General features: G+C 41.7%; 1 protein-coding gene across 4 annotated transcripts in view; it reads right to left on the bottom strand.

Annotated features, from left to right (window-relative positions):
• Positions 1-502: 502 nt before the first annotated feature.
• Positions 503-22,273, bottom strand: part of CLTRN (collectrin, amino acid transport regulator) — a 33,382-nt gene continuing 11,611 nt past the window's right edge. For all 4 annotated transcript variants that reach the window (XM_006122830.5, XM_075914289.2, XM_075914278.2 and 1 more), the window contains 4 exons: positions 19,136-19,221; positions 7,939-8,055; positions 4,616-4,810; positions 503-898 (listed from right to left, as the gene is read on the bottom strand). In XM_006122830.5, coding sequence (XP_006122892.3) covers positions 742-898; positions 4,616-4,810; positions 7,939-8,055; positions 19,136-19,221 — 555 coding nt within the window. In that variant the 3' untranslated portion in view covers positions 503-741. The remainder of the gene's footprint in view (positions 899-4,615; positions 4,811-7,938; positions 8,056-19,135; positions 19,222-22,273) is intronic.

The following is a 22,273-nucleotide window of genomic DNA, read 5'->3' as shown; positions in this document are numbered from 1 at the left end:
AAATGCACCTCTTAAACCTGGGAGAGCTTTGTGAAGGAGAAAAGGCTTCCCAGTTGGGAAGGGCAGGAAATGGGAGAAACGGAAACCTGAGCTGTGAGAATAGTTTTAAAGTTAAAACAAAAATAAATATTCTAGATAGGAAGAAGTAGAAGAGGAAAATACTAACTACACTATCAGTTAAAGCTCTCTCTGTGAGAGAACAGGAGCAACAGGCTCTGCTACTGGCTACTGGCTTCCGGACCAGACCAAAGGAAGAGAGAAGGAACTGGGGCAGTTGGACAAAACCCCAGCACTATACATGTATCCTGTGCACAGTGTGACAGATGCAAGGTGTGCATGTGCATTCCTATTGACCTGTCTGGTGAAGAACTCTGATCCCAGGTACAGGGAACACTGCTGCACCTACAATTGAGCACCCACGAGGATGTCATAATTAATCATAATGATGTCTTTAAATAATCATTAATAACTAATATCTATTGTAAGACAGGCTTCAACCCCATTCCACCTCACACTTCTTGTAAATGTTTAATGAACAACAATTGCATGGATGTCATCACATTTGCTTTAGCTTTGTAATACCAATTTGTGTGTTTGTGTTTTATCAAGGAAAGTTTCTCTCAAGGAAAAATAACTGACAAGTCAAATTTTTCTTGCCTTGAGGTTTGATATTCATCAGTCATGACTAGATAAAAATTGTCACAGTTTCTCCTCAAGAAGCCAAAAAGAAACTGTAACATTTTATAATGGTGTGAACCGTTCATCATCTGCTGTATAGACTCCGTTGATCCGGCCTGTTTTTAAATCTAGTATATCACAGGGAATTCCATTTTCTGTAGTCACTGGTGTGTCACATTTGTCTTCTAAATCTCCGTTCTCTGCAGACTCATTATTATTTCTAAAAAGGAATAACAAAATTACATTACTGCAATAAAAGTGCACCATTCAGCAAAGACTGGACATAATAAAGGAGTTTAGCATGCACTTTTATAAAGAAGTTCACAATACATTATACACAGAGAGGCATAGTCTAGTGGTCTGAAGGGAGACAGAAACTCTTGAGTGAATTCTAATATCACTTTATGATACTGGTTCCTTTCTGTTGCCTCAATTAACTTCTATACTTCAATTTCCTCTTCTGGAAAATGGCTTGGATATGGTGCAAAATAGAAAAGACAACAAAGAATAAAATATACACTCATATATTTAATAGACCTAAGGCTATAAGAGCCCACCATTTTCATTTAGTCTGACCAACTGCATAATTTAGGGCATAGATTTCACTCAGTGATTCCTGCATCTAGTCCAATAACTTGTGTTTGAACTAGAATAGTTCTTAGCATCCAGCTATGACTGAAAACCCAAATATTTGAAAATCTATGCACCACATCTCTTTGTAATCTGCTCCAATGGCAAGTTTCTTTCACCGTTCAAAACTTTTATCTTATGTGCACTTCAAACTTCTGATTTATGGTGACCTTGAGATCTGCTGATTCATAGTTGAACCTGCTGTACTTCACAAACTACAGCATCAGCAACTTAGAATGATAAAGAACTCACAGGTTCGCTACAGTATTTCTTCCAGTATTATAATACATTCTGACAATATGACTCAGTACTTGTATATCAATAATATTAACAATAATAAAACTTTACTGGCCTGCAACAGATACTTGGACTTACAGACTTGCTAAAAATAAATGAGCATGAGCAATAAAATCCTCTCCTTGTGACTATGACAAGCTTTTAAAGGGAGAAGATGTCTCTACAGAACCACATCTTCTGGGGATCTCTCCTCTAATTTGGAAATGAGACAAGTCCGTTAGCAAAGAAGGAGATGACATGGTGATAGAGCTAACACACTGGAAACCAAATTTATGAAGATTCCAACAGAGAGGAACTGGAAATTATAATAAGAGGACCAGAAGCTAGAATTGGATAGTTCTTGAAGGTTATATGAGAGTAGTAGAGCTTGAATGTTCTTCCCTAAGGGCTTGATCAAGACAAGCATCCTTATTTGGGACAACATTGAAGCATGAGCTTTATTTCAGTGATATTTAATAAGTCCTACATAAGTTAGACACATGCATATATGCTGTCCTGAACATGGATGGATTTAACACATGCTTATATGCTTTACTGAATCAGGGTCTTACATTGCTCACTCTGTAAGGGCCTGATCCAAAGCCCATTGAAGTAAAAAAGGGCTGGACTTTCAAACTTTCCACACCTATCATGGAGACTAAGTTTTTAAAGTACTCAAAAGGAAGTAACTCCCAGTGTGACAGCTATGGCCTTTTTGTCAAAAGCACCCAACAACCTGAGCTCTTTTGAAAATCTGGTCCCAGGTATCTGTCTGGGTATGTCTACACTACCCCGCTAGTTCGAACTAGCGGGGTAATGTAGGCATACCGCACTTGCAAATGAAGCCCGGGATTTGAATTTCCCGGGCTTCATTTGCATAAACTGTGCACCACCATTTTTAAATCCCTGCTCGTTCGAACCCCGTGCCGCGCGGCTACACGCGGCACGAACTAGGTAGTTCGGACTAGGCTTCCTAGTTCGAACTACTATTACTCCTCATTCCATGAGGAGTAACGGTAGTTCGGACTAGGAAGCCTAGTCCAAACTACCTAGTTCATGCCGCGTGTAGCCGTGCGGCACGGGGTTCGAACGAGCAGGGATTTAAAAATGGCGGCGCCCAGTTTATGCAAATGAAGCCCGGGAAATTCAAATCCCGGGCTTCATTTGCAAGTGCGGTATGCCTACATTACCCTCCTAGTTCGAAGTAGGAGGGTAGTGTAGACATACCCTCTCTTCCTTTGGGAAGCAAAGTTGCCCAGAGCTTTCCTGTAACCTTCATACCCTCCAGCAGTAGACTGGAACAAAAAAAATTGTTTCCCCTTATTTTCAACTCCCTTCAATCACTGTTGGCTAGAAAGCATGAGAGAATTCAAACATGAGCCGAGTTTGTATTCTGCTAAAAAAAGTAGTAGGTGAAAGAAGAAAAGGTTAGCAGAGTGAAAAAGAATGTAATGAAAACACAAGGCCAAGAAATGGAGCAGAGACTGGGCAGGAGGAATAACAAATTTAGAGAGGCTAACAGGAGGAAGAAGCAGAGAAGAGAAAAATATTCTAAATTAGGGATATGAATAGGTACCTGAGTGCCCAGTAAGCTTCACCCTTACTGGGTGATGCTTATAGTAACTGGTTAACTGGCACCCAAGAGCTGAATCCAAAAAATAATTTAAAAGCCTCACCAAACCTCCAACTCTGCAAGGTGCACTCAACCCTAGCAGTGAATGCTATTTTTATTCAGTTGTTTTAACCTTTTCAATTAAAATGAGACATTTATTTTTCTGGGACAATCTCTGCACACAAAAATCCATTTACAATGGATTAGTTGTCTATTTTTCTTGCCACTGGACATTTGCTAATTGTTCAGGATCCAGCTGTCAACAAGAGTTTGTGCTTTCCCAATGCATCTCTGATTCCTGTTTGAGCCTGCAATGAAATCATAATGCTTGTGACAATATATCAATACCCATGATGATCAAAATCAAATAAGATATTCTCTCTCTTCATGGCATGATCAAACAGGTGAGTCTCAGAGGAGCTAAGAGATGTCCTTATTTAAGCTCAACTATCTGCAATAACACCAAGTAGTCCCCACCATCTCACTGGTTCACAGCAGTAAGTATCAAGCAGCCTCTACTGTGTCTACTATGCACTACACATTCAAGACTATGGCTGGTGCTGCAACATGAGCAGGATAGTAAGGACAGGAGAGACAACTGCTCCTTACTCTACTACTGCATAACTATGATGATAATCTAGTCTCACGATGAATCCAATCTGTAAGAGTATGTCTACACTACCCCGCTAGTTCGAACTAGGAGGGTAATGTATGCATACCGCACTTGCAAATGAAGCCCGGGATTTGAATTTCCTGGGCTTCATTTGCATAAGCGGGGAAATTCCTGGGCTTCATTTGCATAAGCGGGGAAATTCAAATCCCAGGCTTCATTTGCAAGTGCGGTATGCCTACATTACCCTCCTAGTTCGAACTAGCGGGGTAGTGTAGACATACCCAAACTGACCAGATAAGATGATGAGCTCCTAGACCTCCTCATGAAGTGAATGGGAGCTGAGGCCATACACTAACTTACAGGATAAGGCCCTTTAAAAAAATCAGTCAAATAGCCCTTTGGTCGTTGATCTGGTCTTCATGCAGTTTCTGAATCTGCACAATCAGGAGCACTGTTTTAAATATGCCAGTCTTAAAAATCAGTAGCTACAATCATTGCCAGCTTTTTCTCCTCTGACATGCCTTATGCCTGACAGGAGACATACCTTACAGTGCACTAAACTTCGAAGAGACTGGCAGGAAGTAATCTCCTTGTAAAGCAATCATCTTTATTAACAGGGCCACTAAGATCACATTCCTATCCTGAGTTAACAACACCTGCCCTCTGAAAGGACATAGATATCCTCAGCTGGGGAGCAAAGACTACTATTGTTTCTTTGTAGCCAACGTGAACTAGAGTGATCCAACTGTAGCACATTGAATTCACTTAATTCACTAACAGCTGGTGAAAACAAAACCACAACTTACTTTCTGCGTTGCCGGATTCCTGACAAAACAAGGAAAAGAATTCCCGCCCCAACGAGGCAAAGAACAACACTGAACACGATAAGCCAGACAGGCACAGTGGGTTCAATGGGTGGTGATAAAGTAGAAGAAATCTTCAAGAACTGCAGCGTGTTGTCTGTCAGTAGGAAGGCACTGTTGATTCTGTTTCTGTTCATCCTTTAAAAAAATACAAAAAGCAACACAAATTATATATATAAAATGATACAGGTAGTAGAGTGCATCTGCCTGTCTATCTATCTGCAAGTCCGTTTGTTCAAGAACTCCTAAACAGTAAAAGCTAGGGCCACTTGATTTGGTACACAGCATCCTCTTATCCTAATATAAAGCAAGGTCAGGGTTTAGTTGTGCCAGGAGAACCAGATGCCCCGGGAAAAGAACAGTTTTCCCTAACATACAAGGGAGTGGCCAGGAGGGCTGGGCTCTGCCCTCTTGCCTGCCAGCACAATAAGTAAGTAGCCCCCTTTCCCCAAACCCTTCCCCCCCCCCCCCCCACTCTTGGCTGCAGCCATCGGAGGAGGGAGGAGAAAAAAGGCCCCTGGCATCTGGGAGAGGGCTAGGAGTAGACAGAAAAAGGCCCCTGGAGGCTGGGGGCTGGGTAGGAGAGAAAAGGGCCCCTGGTGGACAGAGAGAAAGGGGGGAAGAGAAAATTGCCTCTGTGAGCTAGGGGCACCTGGGGGAGAGAAAAGGTCCCCTGGTAACTTGGGGGGCTGTGAGGAAGAGAAAGGGGGCCCCTTGTGGCTGCAGGGTCTGAAGGGGAGAGAAAAGGCTAATGCTGGATGGGACCTCCCACCCGGAACCCTCCTCACCCCCAACCCTCACTGCTCCCCTGGGCTCCTGCACTCCCCCCCCCCATCCTCAAGACCCTGCTCTGAGTCTAGCACCCTTCCCCCCCCCACACACACACTGCCTGCCCCCTGCCCTGAAGGACATAGGCAATGCCGGGTCAGTCTGCTAGTATATTTATAAACAAAAAGACAATGAGGAAAATAGAGCCCTGCTGTGGGCAGTACAATGTTGGCAGGGCAGAATGTGGCCCAGTATGATGTTTTTAGGCTGCATACATTGCATAGCCACTGCCACTAATCCCTCTGTAACCATTACAGGGGGTTAGTTACAAGACTCCGATGTGCAACTGTTTAGGAGCATTGGGGATAAAGATGCAACATTGCTATTGTCATAGTTTATATATTTATTATATTATTAATTGTTTCTTCTTTAGGCATGAGATGGAATATGTACAAAACAAATGGAATGGTCACTAAAAGAAATATTAGAGAAATTCATGTAACTATTATCAAAGGAGGAATCTTGTACTTGTGAGATGTTGATTGATTCATTAACACTGAATAGATTTTGCATGTACAATGTAGATTCTGAATATTACAGGTTGTACCTCCCTTAACCAGGGCTCCCAGGGCAACTTCTGTGGTCTGGCATGGACCATGGATGTTCCTGGGCCACAGAGTCCAGAGTGTATGTGCATGTGGGGGGAGGTTGGATGGAATGGCAGGGTGTTCTAGCCCCGGCGAAGCCCCCTGGCCCCAGCGGCTGGGGAGCCCTAGCCTGGCTGCAGCCGTGGACCTCTTGCCCCGGCCAGGGAACTCTGGCCCCGTCCCCAGGCGTGGAGCTCTGGCTGTGTTCTCATTCCAGAGGCTGGGGAACTCCAGCCTCAGCCCCAGCAGCAGACAGAGAGCTCTGGCTTGGGCCGCAGAGCTCCATCCCTGTCCCTCTGCCCCAGCCACAGAGCTCCAGCCCCAGCCGCTGAGTCAGGTGGCTGTAGAGCTCTGCCCTGGCTGTGGAGCTCTTGCTGTGGCGCTCCAGCCCTGCCATCAGCGCAGCTGGGAGAGCCCTGGATGGCTGAGGCTGCAGCAGGGGCAGGCTGGAGCCATAGCGTGGTGGCAGCACCGCCACAAGGGGAAGGACTTTCCCTGGTCCAACAAATCCCTTGTTCGGAAGCAGTCAGGTCCCCAGGGTGCTGGACCAGCGCGGTTTAACTTGTATAAGCAAAAGTAGCTGAGTACTAAGCCCAGGAGTTCTCATTCTCTGTGGGAATTTTGTTTCTTGTCTATAACCTGCTGACAGGAATTTAAACATTTTTGAAAGCATATTCTCTTCTGTAGTAGGGGAGAGACAACAGTTAAAAACCAAACATGCTATTACAGCATCCAATTCATTTGGCAAACAGTGCCAATAAAAGACTTACTGTAAATCAGCTTATGCTACCCAGTGAACAACATAAATGAATGCAAAATAAAAAGGTACATTCCAACACTCTTAGCAAGTTTCAGTGAATAAATAACCTCCTTTGCCCACCAATGCACTGAAGTTTGTGCTGGGTATCTCTGTAGGAAATAGTTTAATCTGCTCAGAAGCTTAAAGTTAATCTTTGCAAAAGAACGCATACTCATTCATCAGGAATTAGGTATTATGCCTTTGTAAAGATAACATGATTTTTAAAGACAAAGTGCAGTATATTTAAAAACAAAGGGGTCTGTTTTTCACTTGATACTTGGGAAACATATGTGGGTAACTGTTTATAGGGGTGACCCTTGCAAAGCCCTACTGAATACACAGTAAACTATTGAGGTTCGATAACCTATTTTTCTTCTTTTCCTGTGCAGCTCCACCTTATTGCCTTTCTAGCTTCAGAACATAATTTTTAATGGAGAAGTAGGACAACTTATGCTGCATTGTACTGTGTGTGCAAATCTACTACATCTACTACAGTGACAGGCTTCCCATAAAGACCTATGATAAAAAGTATGTGTGCGTTACATTATTTGTTTGGTCTTACAGTGCAATACGACACTAGAACAGCCAGGACTAAAAGCATGATCCTCCATCACTTGAACTGAAAATACTAAATCTACTGGCTGGGAGCTGTAGCAGACTTTGTGGATCAGCCATTAGAGAGGCATGTGCAATGCACCCTGAACAGTGGCCACAGTCAGAGCTCATCATGTCAAGACATCGTGAGAATTCATAGTTAAAAGAAGACCCCTTTCGAAGTTGCAATCAAACTCCCAGAGGCTCCCATGTTTCAAGAGCTCAAAAAGGTTGTTCTCCCTCCGCCATGTATAACTCCTTCTAATCTCTTACATGCATGTAAGAAGAAGAGTACAGACCCCGTTTTGTTTAACTATAAACTAATTAATATAATTAAATAAAAGACACAAAGTCTAATAATAAAAGTGCCTAATTCATACAGCCTGAAACATAGGCCCACACTAAGCAAGCCTCTTTGGTTAGCAAGGAAGAATCACAGGGAGGGACTATTACTTTACCTTATGGCTGCTTCTACTTCACTTCCAGGAACAGTTGTCACATTTTTGGAAGAGTCTGTGACCACAAACCAAAATGACACCCTCTCTGTCATATTGCAAAGCAGCACATTGGAAATTCTGTGAACATTTAAAACAACACAAATAATACAAAAGTAAGTACAAAATAAAAGTACATACAAAAGTGGTAGATGTTATCACTATATTCTGCAGTTATTTTGGTCTCAGGAGAAAAATCTTTTAGAAAAGGAAATTAGTAGCTTCTGTAAATATGACTAAGAAAGAAGTACTGATTATACCATTTCCTATCCTCCAATACTAGAACAAAACACCAGCAATATTCCTGTATTTATATAGGCTTTATTTTATTTTATTTTATTTTATTTTATTTTATTTTTAAAATACATTTTCTGACCATATAATCACTGTCATTTCACCATTAGAAAATGTGTTATTACAAGTTAGCCAAGTCTTACATCATATCATGTTGAAATTTAATCAGTGCATTTGTGGGGCCAACTTTTTGTCCTGTGTTTGTAAAGTACCCACCACAAATGGGGTCCTGGTCCAACACAGTGTTACTCAACTATTTGAGGCTGTGTTGGTCCCTTGTTCCCCCACTGGAAGCAAGAAGGCTGTGGAGACTTTGTCTGATTGCAAACCTCTTTTACAGATTTTCGGTCTTGAGCAGGAGTGGACAAATACTGACTAATGGGCTGGATCTGGTCCATAAGGATTAGTTCCTGGTGAGCCCTCACCTCTATGTTTACCTGTGCTTCCACAGTATTGGGTGAACACAACTCTCGTTGGCTGTGAATCACCGTTCATGGTGGGAAGCAGTGTCCTCAGTCCATGCTACTTCCCATTGGTCACGAACGGCGATCTGTGGCCAAGGACAGCTGCAATCGCCAAATACCTACAGCAGCACAGGTAAACATAGTGTCAGCAGCCTGCCAGGGCCATCACTTTTTTACTATCCACTCCTGATCTTCAGCCTCTCTGCGGCTATGTCTAGACTGCAAAGTTTTTCTGGGATACCAAAGCTCTGCCATGTCCAGGGAATGCGTCCGCTTTTTTGGAAGAGTTTCTGAAAAAGTGGGCGCGTTCTTTCGGCATCCCTGTATTCCTCTTGGTGAGAAGAATAAGGGATGTTCCAAAAGAGGAGGCTTTTCCAGAATTTGGCCCAGTGTAGATGGGCCAAATTTAGGAAAAGCCACTTCTGAAAAAAAGCAGAAAAAGATACGCAAATTGCGGTTTGCAATTTGCGTATCTTTTCCCAATCAAATTCTGCAGTCTGGATGTAGCCTGAGAGCTTTTATGCCTGAAAAAGCCACCCTCGCCCTGGGAACAAATCTAGTCAGTGGGAGTTGAGTAGATTGTGGAGACAATGAGTTAAGTTTTCTTGGGACTATTGAACCACACACCATTCTAAAACTGACCCATTGCCTTTCAGTTCTGTTAAGTTACATTTAACTATCTAGAGACAGAAACATTCAGATGGATGTGAAGCAGTTAATGGAAGCTGTATTTGCGATCAGATTTTCATGAGTTGCTACATAAAATTGAGTCTGAAAATACCTTTATAATTTTTTGATTCTTGTACACTTATAACTCATAAGGAAAATACCATTAGAAATATATGCACGAATAAAATCCTATAGGAATGTAAAGTATAACTGACAATAGCTGACTTTGTATTCTGAAACTAAAAGGTGGTCAGATTGCTGAGACTGCAGTATCTGAACAGTTTTTAGTTGAAATTTGTGTAAGCAGCTATTCTGAGCAAGTTACACTTGCAGATCAAACTCAGGAATTAGGGTCCAGACTTACTTCCACTGAATTTCCTGGGCTGATTATCACCTGCACTAATTCAGCAGAGCCCTGGCAAGTCTCCATGCTATGGGTACATCTACACATCAGCGTTATTTCGAAATAACAAAACTACAAACCTTTATTCTGAAATAATGATGAGCTGGAGCACTTCTTACTCCGACTCATAGTAATTCGCCTTTCAAGAGGAATAAGGGAAATTGAAGAGTGTTCTTTCTTTGACTTCCTGTTGTGTAGACAGCGCCAAAAGCCTAATGCTGAAGTTGTGTAGCTTAATTTGACTTTAGCCCTGCTGTGTAGATGTACCCTAAGCGTATGTCTACACTACAGAGTTTTTTTGGAAAAACAGCCATTTTTCTGAAAAAAACTTCAATTATGTCCACACTGCAATCACGTTCTTTCAAAAGAAAATCAAAAGAACAGAGGAGTTTTTCCGACATTGGAAAGAAGGAAGGCTACGAGGAAGAAGTCTTTTTCCAAAAGAGCTCTTTCGGAAAAAGGCGTGAGTGGACAGGGAAGAGGGAGTTCTTTTGCAAGAGGAGGAAAGAGGAAAAAGCACAGGTGCCCTGGTGGCCATTCTGTCCATGGTAATCACAGCTTACATGCGAGAGAGCGTCCATTCAGTGTGGACACTATCTTTCGAAAAAGCAGATGGCTTTTTCGATGCACTTTGGCAGTGAGGACGTGCTCTCTTTCGGAAGAAGTTTTTTCGGAAGGTCTCTTCTGGAAAAGCTTTTTCTGAAAGAATCCTGCCGTCTAGACATAGCCCTAGGTCACTGGCAAAGATCCCCACTGGGACACATGAATTCCTAAGCCTATACATGCAAGTAATTATAATGCCTAGTATTTATTATTATTATTATTATTCCATTGATTCCTCCTTATTTTTATGGTGCAGCCCATCCTTCTCAAAACATAAATGTTAACATATATTTTCTTCTGCCAACAGCTACCTTCGAGTACTGTAATGTTCTATAGTGACATCTGCTGGCTGATCAGAAACATAATTAAGTGACTTCTAGAAATCCTCGGGATTCCTGATAAATGCAACAGAAGGTTGGCACAAGGTAGGAGGTTATGTAGAAGAACAGTCATGGCCTATACAACTATAGCCTTGGTTTGGAAGGAAGTGGGCTAGGTTCTGAGGCAGAATAGAGATATGCTTGTTATGTTATGTTATTTATTTGATTGTTACCAGATATTGTTAAGAAATGCCACATTTATTGTATGTTTTAGTGATGTGAGGTTGCCTAATGCTTTAGATAGAAGAAGCCTTTCTGGTTTCAGAACCTGAAATACACTGTGTAGAGATATGCACTAGAATTACACCCTCTGTTATTTTTGGAAATTTGAACTATGTTGTTAACCTCCACCATGTCCATGATTGTAAGCGGTTTATAAATTTCAACAACACAGAAAGCATGCTTGAATAAAAGCCAAAGGCAGACCTCTGTGTTTTAAAATGTTTTGCTTCAGTTTGTTGACAATAGAAAACTACTAGTTCGTTTCATTTATAAGATAATTTAGTTGGAATTATCATACCACCTTCAAAGATGGATCTCAACTGAAAGTTTGGGTCCACATCTACTTACAATCTTTCCCAAAATGCTTAGTTGTAGTTCCATCTCTATTTATATAATTAACAGGCAAATGCTTTTATTAATATTTTAATAATTCGAACAGCAAGACTCAGGAAAATAGGTCAATTTTCCTTCCTTTCAGCTCCCTGTTGCATATAAAATCCTTGCACAATTATAATCATACAGAACTTGGCTTTCCTGCCATTCTTCATCAGCAGAATGTGAGAGTAGCAAATCCTAGGCTTTGAAAAGAATGATCTTGTTGTTCATGGGAATTTCAAGGAGGATGAGTAAACACCAAGATGAACTACCATGTAACACACAAGTTCACATATCTTTTCACAGTGTGGTTATCATTCAAAGTTACTCTTTTATATATACTAGGGATGTGAATGGGTAACCAGTTAACTGGTTCTCCAGAAGCAGCCCCCTGCCTGCAGCCTGCAGCCTGCAGCCTGGGGCTGGGAGCTGGCAGCAGCCTTGGCGCAGGGGCTGGGAGCCGGCAGGGAGGGCTGGAGCACTGAGATCCCACTAGTCCGTTAACGAATTAAACATTTGGTTAACCTAACGTTTAACTAGTTAACTGATTAACTGGGATTTTACATCCATAGAAACGTGTAGGTTTCTAAGAGAGCAAAGCATCTTTTCTAATGGGGGAAATACCAGATTGTCAAGAAATAAAAGAAAGTTCAGTGAGCCAAAGAGCAATGCAGAGACACATAGCTTCTGTGCAGACCCTGTCCTCTCCTGGATCATAGGAAGACCCCAGAATTTGGGTTCTTCTGATGCCCTTGGTCTGACATTTTGCAAGGCAGCAGATGCTTCTCCTCCTCATAGAACCTCCTATAACCAACAGGGCCAAAACATTCATCTTGACATAATCAGTTCAAATCTGAGAACACATGAAGATTTATAATTCCATTTCTAAATGATCAAAATACTTCAAATGCAGATGTAATCCTTGTGTAAAAGAGACAGAAAAAGTTTGGTTTTGTCTAGCAGGGCAGTGAAAGATAATGCAGATTTTTAAATATAGCATTGATAAAAGTTATGGCAACAACCGATTTCACTGTTAAATTAAAAGAAATTTTTTCACATTCTTTATGTGCTAAAGATTAACTTGTCTCCAACACAAAAGAGATGTACATTATTTAAAATGAGTCACAGATTAGGGAAACTAGGGTTACCAACACAAATTACAAAAGATCAGTTTTTTACACTGTGCAGTCAGAGACTGGTTCACATAGTTCATGAATGTCTGTCTTTCAAAGTGAATTACAAAACCCTAGTAAACAAAGAAATCAAGGATTTGTGCCTCTGCTGCAAAAGTTTAAATTTTACAATAAACACTCATTTCCTATTCATTATTGCAGAATACGCAAATGGGTAGTATAATTTGTTTCACACTACTTTGTCAATTTAATGTCTTTACAATGTTAAGCTCAAATCGGTGAGTTAGTTTTTTTAAATTCTAATTGGATAAATTTTTGGTTGAAATTTGAATATAAGGGAAACCTTCACTGACTTGCTGCTAGAAAATAGGGTCTGAACAGGACTTAGTAGTGACACAAGGGCAGTAATGGGTACCTACTGCTGGACTATTGCCATTTTCTATGCCAAAAGCTTGTCACTATGATGAAAAAATCCCCCTTATCCTTCCTCCAGGGGTCTAGCAAGGGGTCATTTTGAATCCTAGTAAGTAGGGTGTTCTGACTGTGATTATTTACCCACTATTCATCTCCCATGTCCTGGAAGACTTTGCATTACATGTGATGGTAAATGAAGCCCTGGAAATGCAATAGAGCTATGGAACATCTCTCCTGCTCCTCAGTGACCTTGTGGCAATGAGTCTTTCCTCTCCTAGACCATCATCCTCTCCACAGCCTATATACTTGCCAGGGGATCAAGGATCTGGACCTTCATACAAAAATGTACACCTTCAATCATTCTCTGTTCCTCTGATGTCATAATTTTTTTATCATTGGCATACAATGTCTCATATTGTTTAAATCTCAACTAGGGATGTAATAACCTTATAGGTTAGTGCTATAGACTACACACATTTCCTCCCCCACCCCTTGCCAGTAAATTTCTTAGCAGGCTGGCCAGCAGCCCAGCTCAGTCCCGATTTGCAGTGGGTCCAGGACCTACTCCTGCTGCAGCTCTGCATTTAAAGTGTAGTAGGAGTCAGGTGGGCAGACAGCCTGGCTCAGTCCTGGCTTGCATGGGGTCCAGGATGTACCTCTGCTGCGGCTCTGCATTTAAAGTATATTAGGAGCCAGGTGGGCAGGAGCTCATGCCAGTCCAGGAGCTCAGAACTTCCCCTTAACCCCCCGGACAGGGGCTGCTGCCACCCTGTATCACATGCAGCAGAGTGGGGTTAGGCAGCCAGTCTGTGAAGGGAGCTGATTTTAAAACTGGTTCCCCTTGCAGACCAGCTCCCGCCTGGCACTCCAAGCTGCTGCCTCTGATACAGAGGCAGCAACGTGGAGTGGCAAGCGGCTCCTCAGGAGTGGGGCCAGAGTGCACTGGCTGCCGGCCCCACCTCCAGGGACTATCAAATAGTCAAGTAACCAATAAAAATTCATGAGGTTAATCGACTATTCAATTAACCGATATTTAATATCCCTAATCTCGACCATTCCTTAATGATAATCAGATGGTTTTTCTTTTATGACAATGAATAATCCATGGTGAATCTTCTACATCCCTAATGAAAGTTCCTTGAAATTTTGCCAGTAAAATCACTGAGGCCATAAAATGGAATTTAAACAGGTTATCTAATCATATAATTTACTGGCTCATAGTTACATGGCTAGAAGTTTATCTGATAAAGAAAATGTAGGGGCAGAGACATTTCTCTGATTTCACACACAACATTTTAATTGGTCTAATATGACATATTACATTGATTTTCCTTTGACACTGTAGCACCAAAGAATTATCCCTTTTCCAATGACACACAAAACCTCGCCTCCAAGCAAACAACAACACTAGCACAAAATGTCACACAGAAGGGTGTAGGCAGTACAGCCTGATGATTGGAACAAGATTCTGGCCTACGGGTTGGAGCAGAGTTAAGGACAAAGCTAGAGGTACAGTCGGGAAAGAAGCCAATGGTCAGAGCCAGAATAGAAGCAATGGACAAAACTAGGGGTTTGATGAGGGAACACGACAACGGTTGGAGCCAGGAATTCTGAGGAATGAAGGGAGCAGGGCTGGAGCAGAGCAAACAGGGTTTGGAGCAAGGGCTAGTGCAGGAAGCAAGTGTGGTACAGCTGCGGCCATGGAACACAATATGCAGCCACTGTGCTATTGTTGCTGCATGGCTTAAATGATGATCTGTTGGCCCTGATATCCAATAAGGGAGCAGAGTCAATTAGTGAGGGTGTTATTGGACTCGGCCAAGCTCAATGGTTGCTAGGAGACCACACCTTTAGTGAGCTGATATCTTGACATGAAAGTATCAATTATTATAATTTTGAAAGGCCTTGATTCTTTTTTTTTTCACTTACACTGGTATAAACCAGCAATAATTCAGCTGAAGTGAATATGGAATTTGTGAGAGAATAACAACTGTACTACCAAGTATATAAATTAATCCATAGGATTTCATAGCAGAAATTTAATTCTGTATTAAACTGATAGGTTGGTTTAAAACTGATTATGGAAAAGATTTTTTTCCATGAGGGGAATTCTGTTAGTTGCAAAATGACCTAGTGAAAGAAGAAACTGCCAGGCTGTGTCTACATTGGCACCCCTTTCCGGAAAAGGGATGCTAATGAGACCAGACAGAATTGCAAATGCCGCGGGGGATTTAAATATCCCCCGCGGCATTTCCATGAACATGACTGCAGCTTTTTTCCGGCTCGGGGTTTGCCGGAGAAAAGCGCCAGTCTAGACCGGATCTTGCAGAAAATAAGCCCTTTTCCGAAAGATCCCTTATTCCTACTTTCAAGGGAAGAAGGAATCTTCCAGAAAAGGGCTTATTTTCTGCAAGATCCCGTCTAGACTGGTGCTTTTCTACGGCAAAACCCCGAGCCGGAAAAAAGCAGCAGCCATGTTCATGCAAATGCCGCGGGGGATATTTAAATCCCCCGTTATATTTGCAATTCCGACTGGTCTCATTAGCATCCCTTTTCTGGAAAGGGGTGCCAATATAGAGACAGCCCCACAGTATTTTCCTACAGACCAACTGATAGGCATAATGAGTGATGTTCTGCAGAGTTCAGTTCTGGGTCTAATTCATTTCAATATCTTCAGCAATGGTTTAGATAATGAGATAGAGAGAACACTTACAAAGTTTGCAAATTATACTAAGCTGGTAGGGGCTGCTTTGAAGGATAGGATTAAAATTCAAAATGATCTGAACAAACTGAGAAGTGGTCTGAAGAAAATAGGATGAAATTTAATAAGGGCAAATGCAAAGTACTCCATTTAGAAAGGAACAATTAGTTGTACACATACAAAATGGGAAACAACTGATCCCGCGGTTTTACTTTCGAAATAGCGCTTTTTCAAAAGAGCACCATAACGTGATTATGCAAATGAAGCGCAGGAAATTCAAATCCCGGCTTTATTTGCAATTTTGAAGTGCCTAATTTACATCCTTCTATCGAAAGAGGGATGTAATCTAAACACAGCCAAAATTATTAAAGGTTTAAAAACATGAACTATCAGCAAAGACTGAAAAATCTGAGTTTGTTTAGTCTGGAAGAAGACATGATCACAGTTGTCAAGTACATACAAGATTGTTGCAAGAGAAAGGAGAAAAATTGTTTGCTTTAACCTCTGAGGATAGGATAAGAAGCAATGGGCATAAACTGTAGCAAAGGCAGTATAGGTTGTACATCAGGAAAAACTTTCTAACCGTAACAATGGATAAATTGCCTAGGGAAGAGCAGGTTGGATAAACACCTGTCAAGGATGGTTTAGATCAATGTTTCTCAAAGTGAGCCATGACCCTGCTTTGGGAAAACTGCTAGCAGGCCTGTGCCATTTGTTTACCTAAGGCTCTGTAGCCATGGAGCCTTGTGGCTCCTATAGGCTCCAGTTCACCATTTCCAGCCAAGGGGAGCTGCAGGAAGTGGCTGCCGAGACCACACTACTTTCTGTGGTTCCCCTTGGCTGGAAGTGGTAAACCAGAGCCAATGGAAACCACAAGGCTCCATGGCTACTGGGCCTTTAGGTAAACAAAGTGGTGTGGGCCAGTGCTCTCTCTAAGTTGCATGGCAGCACAGCTTCACAGGTGATAAATCAGGCCCACCCAGTCAGTCAGCTAGCAGCTTTCCCAAAGCGGGTCCACAGAACACTTTGAGAAACACTGGTCTAGATAATACATAGGCCTCTCGAGTACAGGGGACCTCTCAAGGTCCCTTCCAGTCCTAAACTTCTATGATTATCTTTGAGCTGTAGGTTCTATAAATTCCCAAGGCAGATAACCTATTTAGTATTAAAAACAACAAGTAGTCCTGTGGCACCTTAGAGACTAACAAAAATATATATAGTATTATGAGCTTTCCTGGGCACAGCCCTCTTCTTCAGATGAGTCTCTAAGGTGCCACAGAACTACTTGTCATTTTTAAAGTGACAGACTAACATAGCTACTCTCTGAGACTAGTTAATATTAAAAATGTAAGCCCGTTTGATATCAGCATCATTATTTTTTTGCTTCCAAGTCAACTTACTGTTATTTCTATTGCTATTATCATAGCATGAAAGTAGCAGTGATGCCAACAAGTAATATAGATTAAGTGCCTCTCCCTTGTTCTTTCCCAGGTGGGTGTAATTGCCACAAATTTGAAGAAAAACAGGCTTTGTATCACAAATAAGTAAGACGTGAATGTTCATGGACCATAAATTTCATAAGCTGCAAAAGTGTACAATCTTGAAAAAGCTTTTCAGGCCACCTTTAATGATTTGTTTACTTTAATTCATTTTCTCTGAGTAGCACTCATGTTGTTTGCAATGATACAAAATAATAGAAGCATGCTGTCTCCTGACTTGTTCCTGTGGAGCCTGAGGAAAGTGATATTGGTACATACCAGATACGGCTCTCTAGCTTAAAGGAGAGCTTCTTACAAATCAGAATGAAATGGTAATGAGCCAACATCTTGGTTATGGATGGGATTGTTCTATTTAAAACCCACTACTGTAGCTGCAATCAAATATCATGTGACTCAGATTAGCTAATCTCTTTGCAAATATGGAAAATGCTTCATCAGACTCAGTGCCAGCCGGAGCCAGTTTTGCTTAAAAGTAAATCTAAAGCCTGGCCTCAGTAATGTACTAGAACTGTAGACATTTCTGTTTATACTCATAAGCAAAAATATAGGCTACTGAAATATGTTTATATAATTTTCATCTCTAAGGAGGAGGTGAATAAAGACATAGGAACTGCCATACTGATCAAAGACCTATATAGTATAGTAGCCTGTTTTGTAAAGGAGCCAATACCAGACATTTGAGAAAGTATAATAACAATATAGGGAGATTTTCTCCTGACTCCAGCTAGTAATCAGCTTATGCCCTGAAGTGTGAAATCTGAAGCTTTTTCCTGACAAAAGTGTAAGGAAATTAGTCAGTTGTACTCTTAGGCTATGTCTGGACAGCGACGCTATTTCGGGATACTGAAAGTATCTCGAAATAGCTATTCCACATCTTTAAACATGCCCATTATATCGAAATAGATTTCAAAATAACGGGCGCATTATTTCGGCATCCCTGTAACCCTTGTTCCATAAGGGTTAAGGGACATTTAGAATAGTGCATTATTTAGAAATTAGATCGAAAAAAGATACTCAATTTGTGTAGCTCAAATCGCATATCTTATATTGACCCACGGGTACAGTGTAGATGCATCCTCAGGGACAGATAACCCTCCATATTCTGATAAGTATGTCATTGTATATCACTTTTGTCTCCTTTTCTCATAAGCATCTTTGGGTACATCGACACTACAGGACAAGGTTGAATTAAGAGACACAACTTCAGCTAATTTAATTGTGTAGCTGAAGTCGAAGTACGTTAACTTGACTTTTGGCACTGTCCATACTGCAGGAAGTTGAAGAGAGAACACTCCTCCTTCCATTTCCCTTACTCTTCATGGAAGCAGGACTACTAGTATCGACCAGAGCACCCCCTCAGTTCAAATTAGCATGTCTTCACTAGACCTGCTAATTCGAACCCTGGAAGATCGACAGCAGCCACTGTTGATCTTCTCTGTAGTGTAGATGTACCCTTCATGTCTTCCTGCATGCTGGCCTTTGCGTCATCTCGTCTGTGAGATACAAAACAGATCAAAGGTAACCAAGAAGACAAAGATTTAAAAAAGAGAACTGGGCCACCTTCATTATGTCTACCTGAGAATAATTTCTCATTATTGTCCTCTTTTCTTTTCTTTTCTTTTCTTTTCTTTTCTTTTCTTTTCTTTTCTTTTCTTTTCTTTTCTTTTCTTTTCTTTTCTTCCAACTCTTGTTTGTTCTGAACCTTCACTTATGGAGTCATGTAACATTTAAGGCCAAATTCTCTGCTGTTTTAAACAGGCACAGCTCCTGTGAAGCCAAGTAACTAATTTACGGCAATAGAGAATTTGGCCTAGAGGATGAAACTGGCAGTGATCAAACTCACAAGCCACCTAGCACATATCAGGATGGCAGAAAATATATTAATGGCATTGCAGTATGCTAGTTCTACCTAGTGTTTATTTCTATAACTTCTCTATATTAAAATATGTTCCATCTTAAGCATTACTGAGAATATCTCTCTTGAAGGACTGAGTATTCACTTACTGAGTTGTTTCTTTGTTGGAATATCTTCTCATGGCAAAAGCTACCATTGCCTTGAACAGGTATTCTTCACTTGCATCCCAGGCATACTGTGAAGAAAGAAAATTAACAATTCTAGCACTAGTACCAACAGAGAGGGGGTTGCATGGAGTGCTTATCCGGAAGTAGTCTATCATTCAAAAAAAAAAACCTTCCTAATAAAGATATGAAAATAACTTATTGAATACCATTTGTTGCGCATGATTCTAAGTGCTTCAAAATGGATTCCTTGAGGATCCCCTCCATGATTTTTCCGGCGACTGCGGTAAGGCTGACTGGTCTGTATTTCCCTGGATTGTCCCTCTTCCCTTTTTAGAAGATGGGTACTACATTTGCCTTTTTCCAATCATCCGGGATTTTTCCCGATCTCCACGAGTTTTCAAAGATAATGACCCTAGGCTAAGTTATTTCAAAATAATGTTGCTGTGTACACGTACCCATATTGTCATCCTGACCTTATCTTTTAGGAGAGGTTAGTGTGTTCCTATTATTCTTGGGGAATGTTTTTGTATTGTTTTGTATATTGAGATGTTTTGGTATCACTTGATATCGGGATGTGCTTGTGTGAGTACCTTGTACTTAGTGCTTCAAAGGAATGTGAATTTTTGCAATATTAGCTCTGTTCTTGATAAATTCTATAAATGGCCAAGCAGGCAGGGTTTGATGTTTGCTTACAGCCTAACTTTTACTAGCTTTGCTTTATATTAGCAAAGCTTGGCCACTACTTTAGTTCCGGCCTCATGCCAGGCCTCTGACACAAGGGCTTATATCTCAAGTTCTACACACGGCTCAGGAACTTTGGGGAAGAAGTGCTAGTTGGGATTCTAGTTTCTGGGATATGGAGTTCTGTAGAGCATGAAATGAACTCATTTCACACAGGCTAATGAACAATAATCAGACAATAGCAACTTTCAGTGAAAACAGACCGAGGCCAGGTAGTGACATAGAAATAAAGGACGAGTGTACATACCTTGTTTTCAATTAATACATTGCTATCAATGTGTGTGTGACGTGTGTGTGTATGCATACACACATATGCACACTCTTGTTATATTCTTTGGCACAGGTAAGTATAATTCTAAATTACGTTGAATGGTATTGCACCCGTTTATGTAAGGGCTGAGTTTAACCCATTGTCTTAACACCTGACAGAAGACTGCATTTAGCAAAGGGGTGGGCAATAATTTTTGATGGGGGGGCCACCCCAAGATTTTGGAAAGTGGTTGAGGGCCACACTCTTCCATGATATTAATGGAGGAAATGCGAGGTCTGGGATGGAGGTTGGGTGCAGAAGAGAGCTTGGGGTAAGGGATTGGGGTTCAGAAGGGAGACTGGAGTCTGGGAGGGAGTTTGGGTGAAGGAGGCATTTGTGACTTAGGGCAGGGGTTTGGAGTGCAGGGGTTTGGGATGTGATCTAGAGTAGGAGGGGATTGTGATCTGGGGCAGGAGATTGGGGTGCCAGATCTGGGAGTGGATATGGGTGCAAGAGGGGGACAGAGGGTTTGGGTATGTTGAATAGGGGGGAGCAGAGGGTTGGGGCAGGGAGGCGCTGGGGTGCCAAATGCAGGCTGTGTCCAGGAGACTTACCACTTACCAGCCAGCAGCCAAACCAGCCTGCCTGCCTGCAGAGCTAAGGCTTGAAGACCTTAAAACCTTTCCCAGCCAGCCAGCCTGCCTGCTTGCCTGGCCATGTGCTTAAGTGAATAACTGAGCCGAGGAGATGGGGTGTGGTTCTTCTTGGCTGCCTGTTATTCAAACAAGCAGTTCCCATTGGCCGGTTTCTGGCCAGGAACAGGCCAATGGGATTGTGCTGGGGCTGAGGGGCAGTTCCTGAAGTTTCCCCCATCCCCTCCAGTTTTGAAACAGAAACGGAGCCTGGCAACTGTTTCTGAACGGTGTGAGGGGCTGCCGGGCAAGCAGAGGAGCCTGCCTGGGGTTCCCTGCTGCCTCCACAGGCTGGATCCAGTGGTGTGGTGGGACGGATTTGGCCTGTGGGCTATATTTTGCCCAAGCCTGAATTAGCATCATTAATATTCTAAGAGCTACTAAAAATATTCCTGAATCCATATTAAGCTATCATTGTAACAATGTTCTTTGAAACTGTAGGGCAAACAGGCTAAAAGTGCAATTACATTTCAAAAAATGACTTTGTAAAAATCTGTGAGAGTCCGTGTTTATTATTTCTAAATAACTTCATATTCTATTCGTTCTGTTAGTAGAAAGATTTTTTCTCTAGTGCCCACTTCTGCATATTTATTCTAAGATATGAAAGTCTTGCTCTGTGTTATTTTTGTTCACAAATTAACAAGTTATAGATTCTGCCACTGGATTCTGCCACAGGGTCTCAGCTAGGGTAAAGCGGTATACCTCTACTGACTTTCCTGGAGCTCTGCCCAACTTACACCAGCTGCAAATCTGAGCCTTTTTTTATTAATTATTGATTGTGTTGCACACAGAAAGGAATTCAGCTAACTCTTCCATTGGAGAATGGGCTGAATAGTGGTTAAGGGCATAAAAAGTAGTAACGATTAACTTTTTCAGAGACACTGTGAGTAAGAAGATGTCATTTTAAAAATCAGTTTGCTGATCATAACTACACTTTGAAATGATTGCAGAATTAAAGTTAAAGCAAAGGAAATGTTAGGACAGATTAGGATATTCAGTTTAGGAATATATTTTAAACCTCTGGGTATGTTATTTTCTATTTCAAGATAGTCAGACAGTAATCACAAGTACATTCCTAGACCCGAGGTGAAATCCTAACCCCATTAAATCCCAGTGTTTTCAGTGGTATTGTACAATTTCTGCCCCGGGAGGTGAGGGGGGATGTTGGGTGCTGTCCTGGGTAGTGGAAGAGTCTGGCTGGAGGGAGTTGAATGATGCCTTCCATGAGTGGGAGGCATGGGGAGTTGAAGGATGAGCTCATCCTGCATTCATCCACAGCATTGGTCCTGTATCACAGGTCTGGGCCTGGCTCCCTGTCCCCTAATGGGGTTGTGACTTTGACAAATTTAAATGGCACTGCAGTGGATAATAGATTTCCCCAGACCTGGTCAGCAATGTGACCCAGTGTGCTAGGACCTAGGTCGCAATGCCTAGAGT

Source organism: Pelodiscus sinensis, chromosome 1, assembly GCF_052426305.1.
Source record: "Pelodiscus sinensis isolate ZL-2025 chromosome 1, ASM5242630v1, whole genome shotgun sequence".
NCBI classification, from domain to species: Eukaryota; Metazoa; Chordata; order Testudines; family Trionychidae; genus Pelodiscus; species Pelodiscus sinensis.
This window is presented reverse-complemented; position numbering and strand designations above follow the sequence as displayed.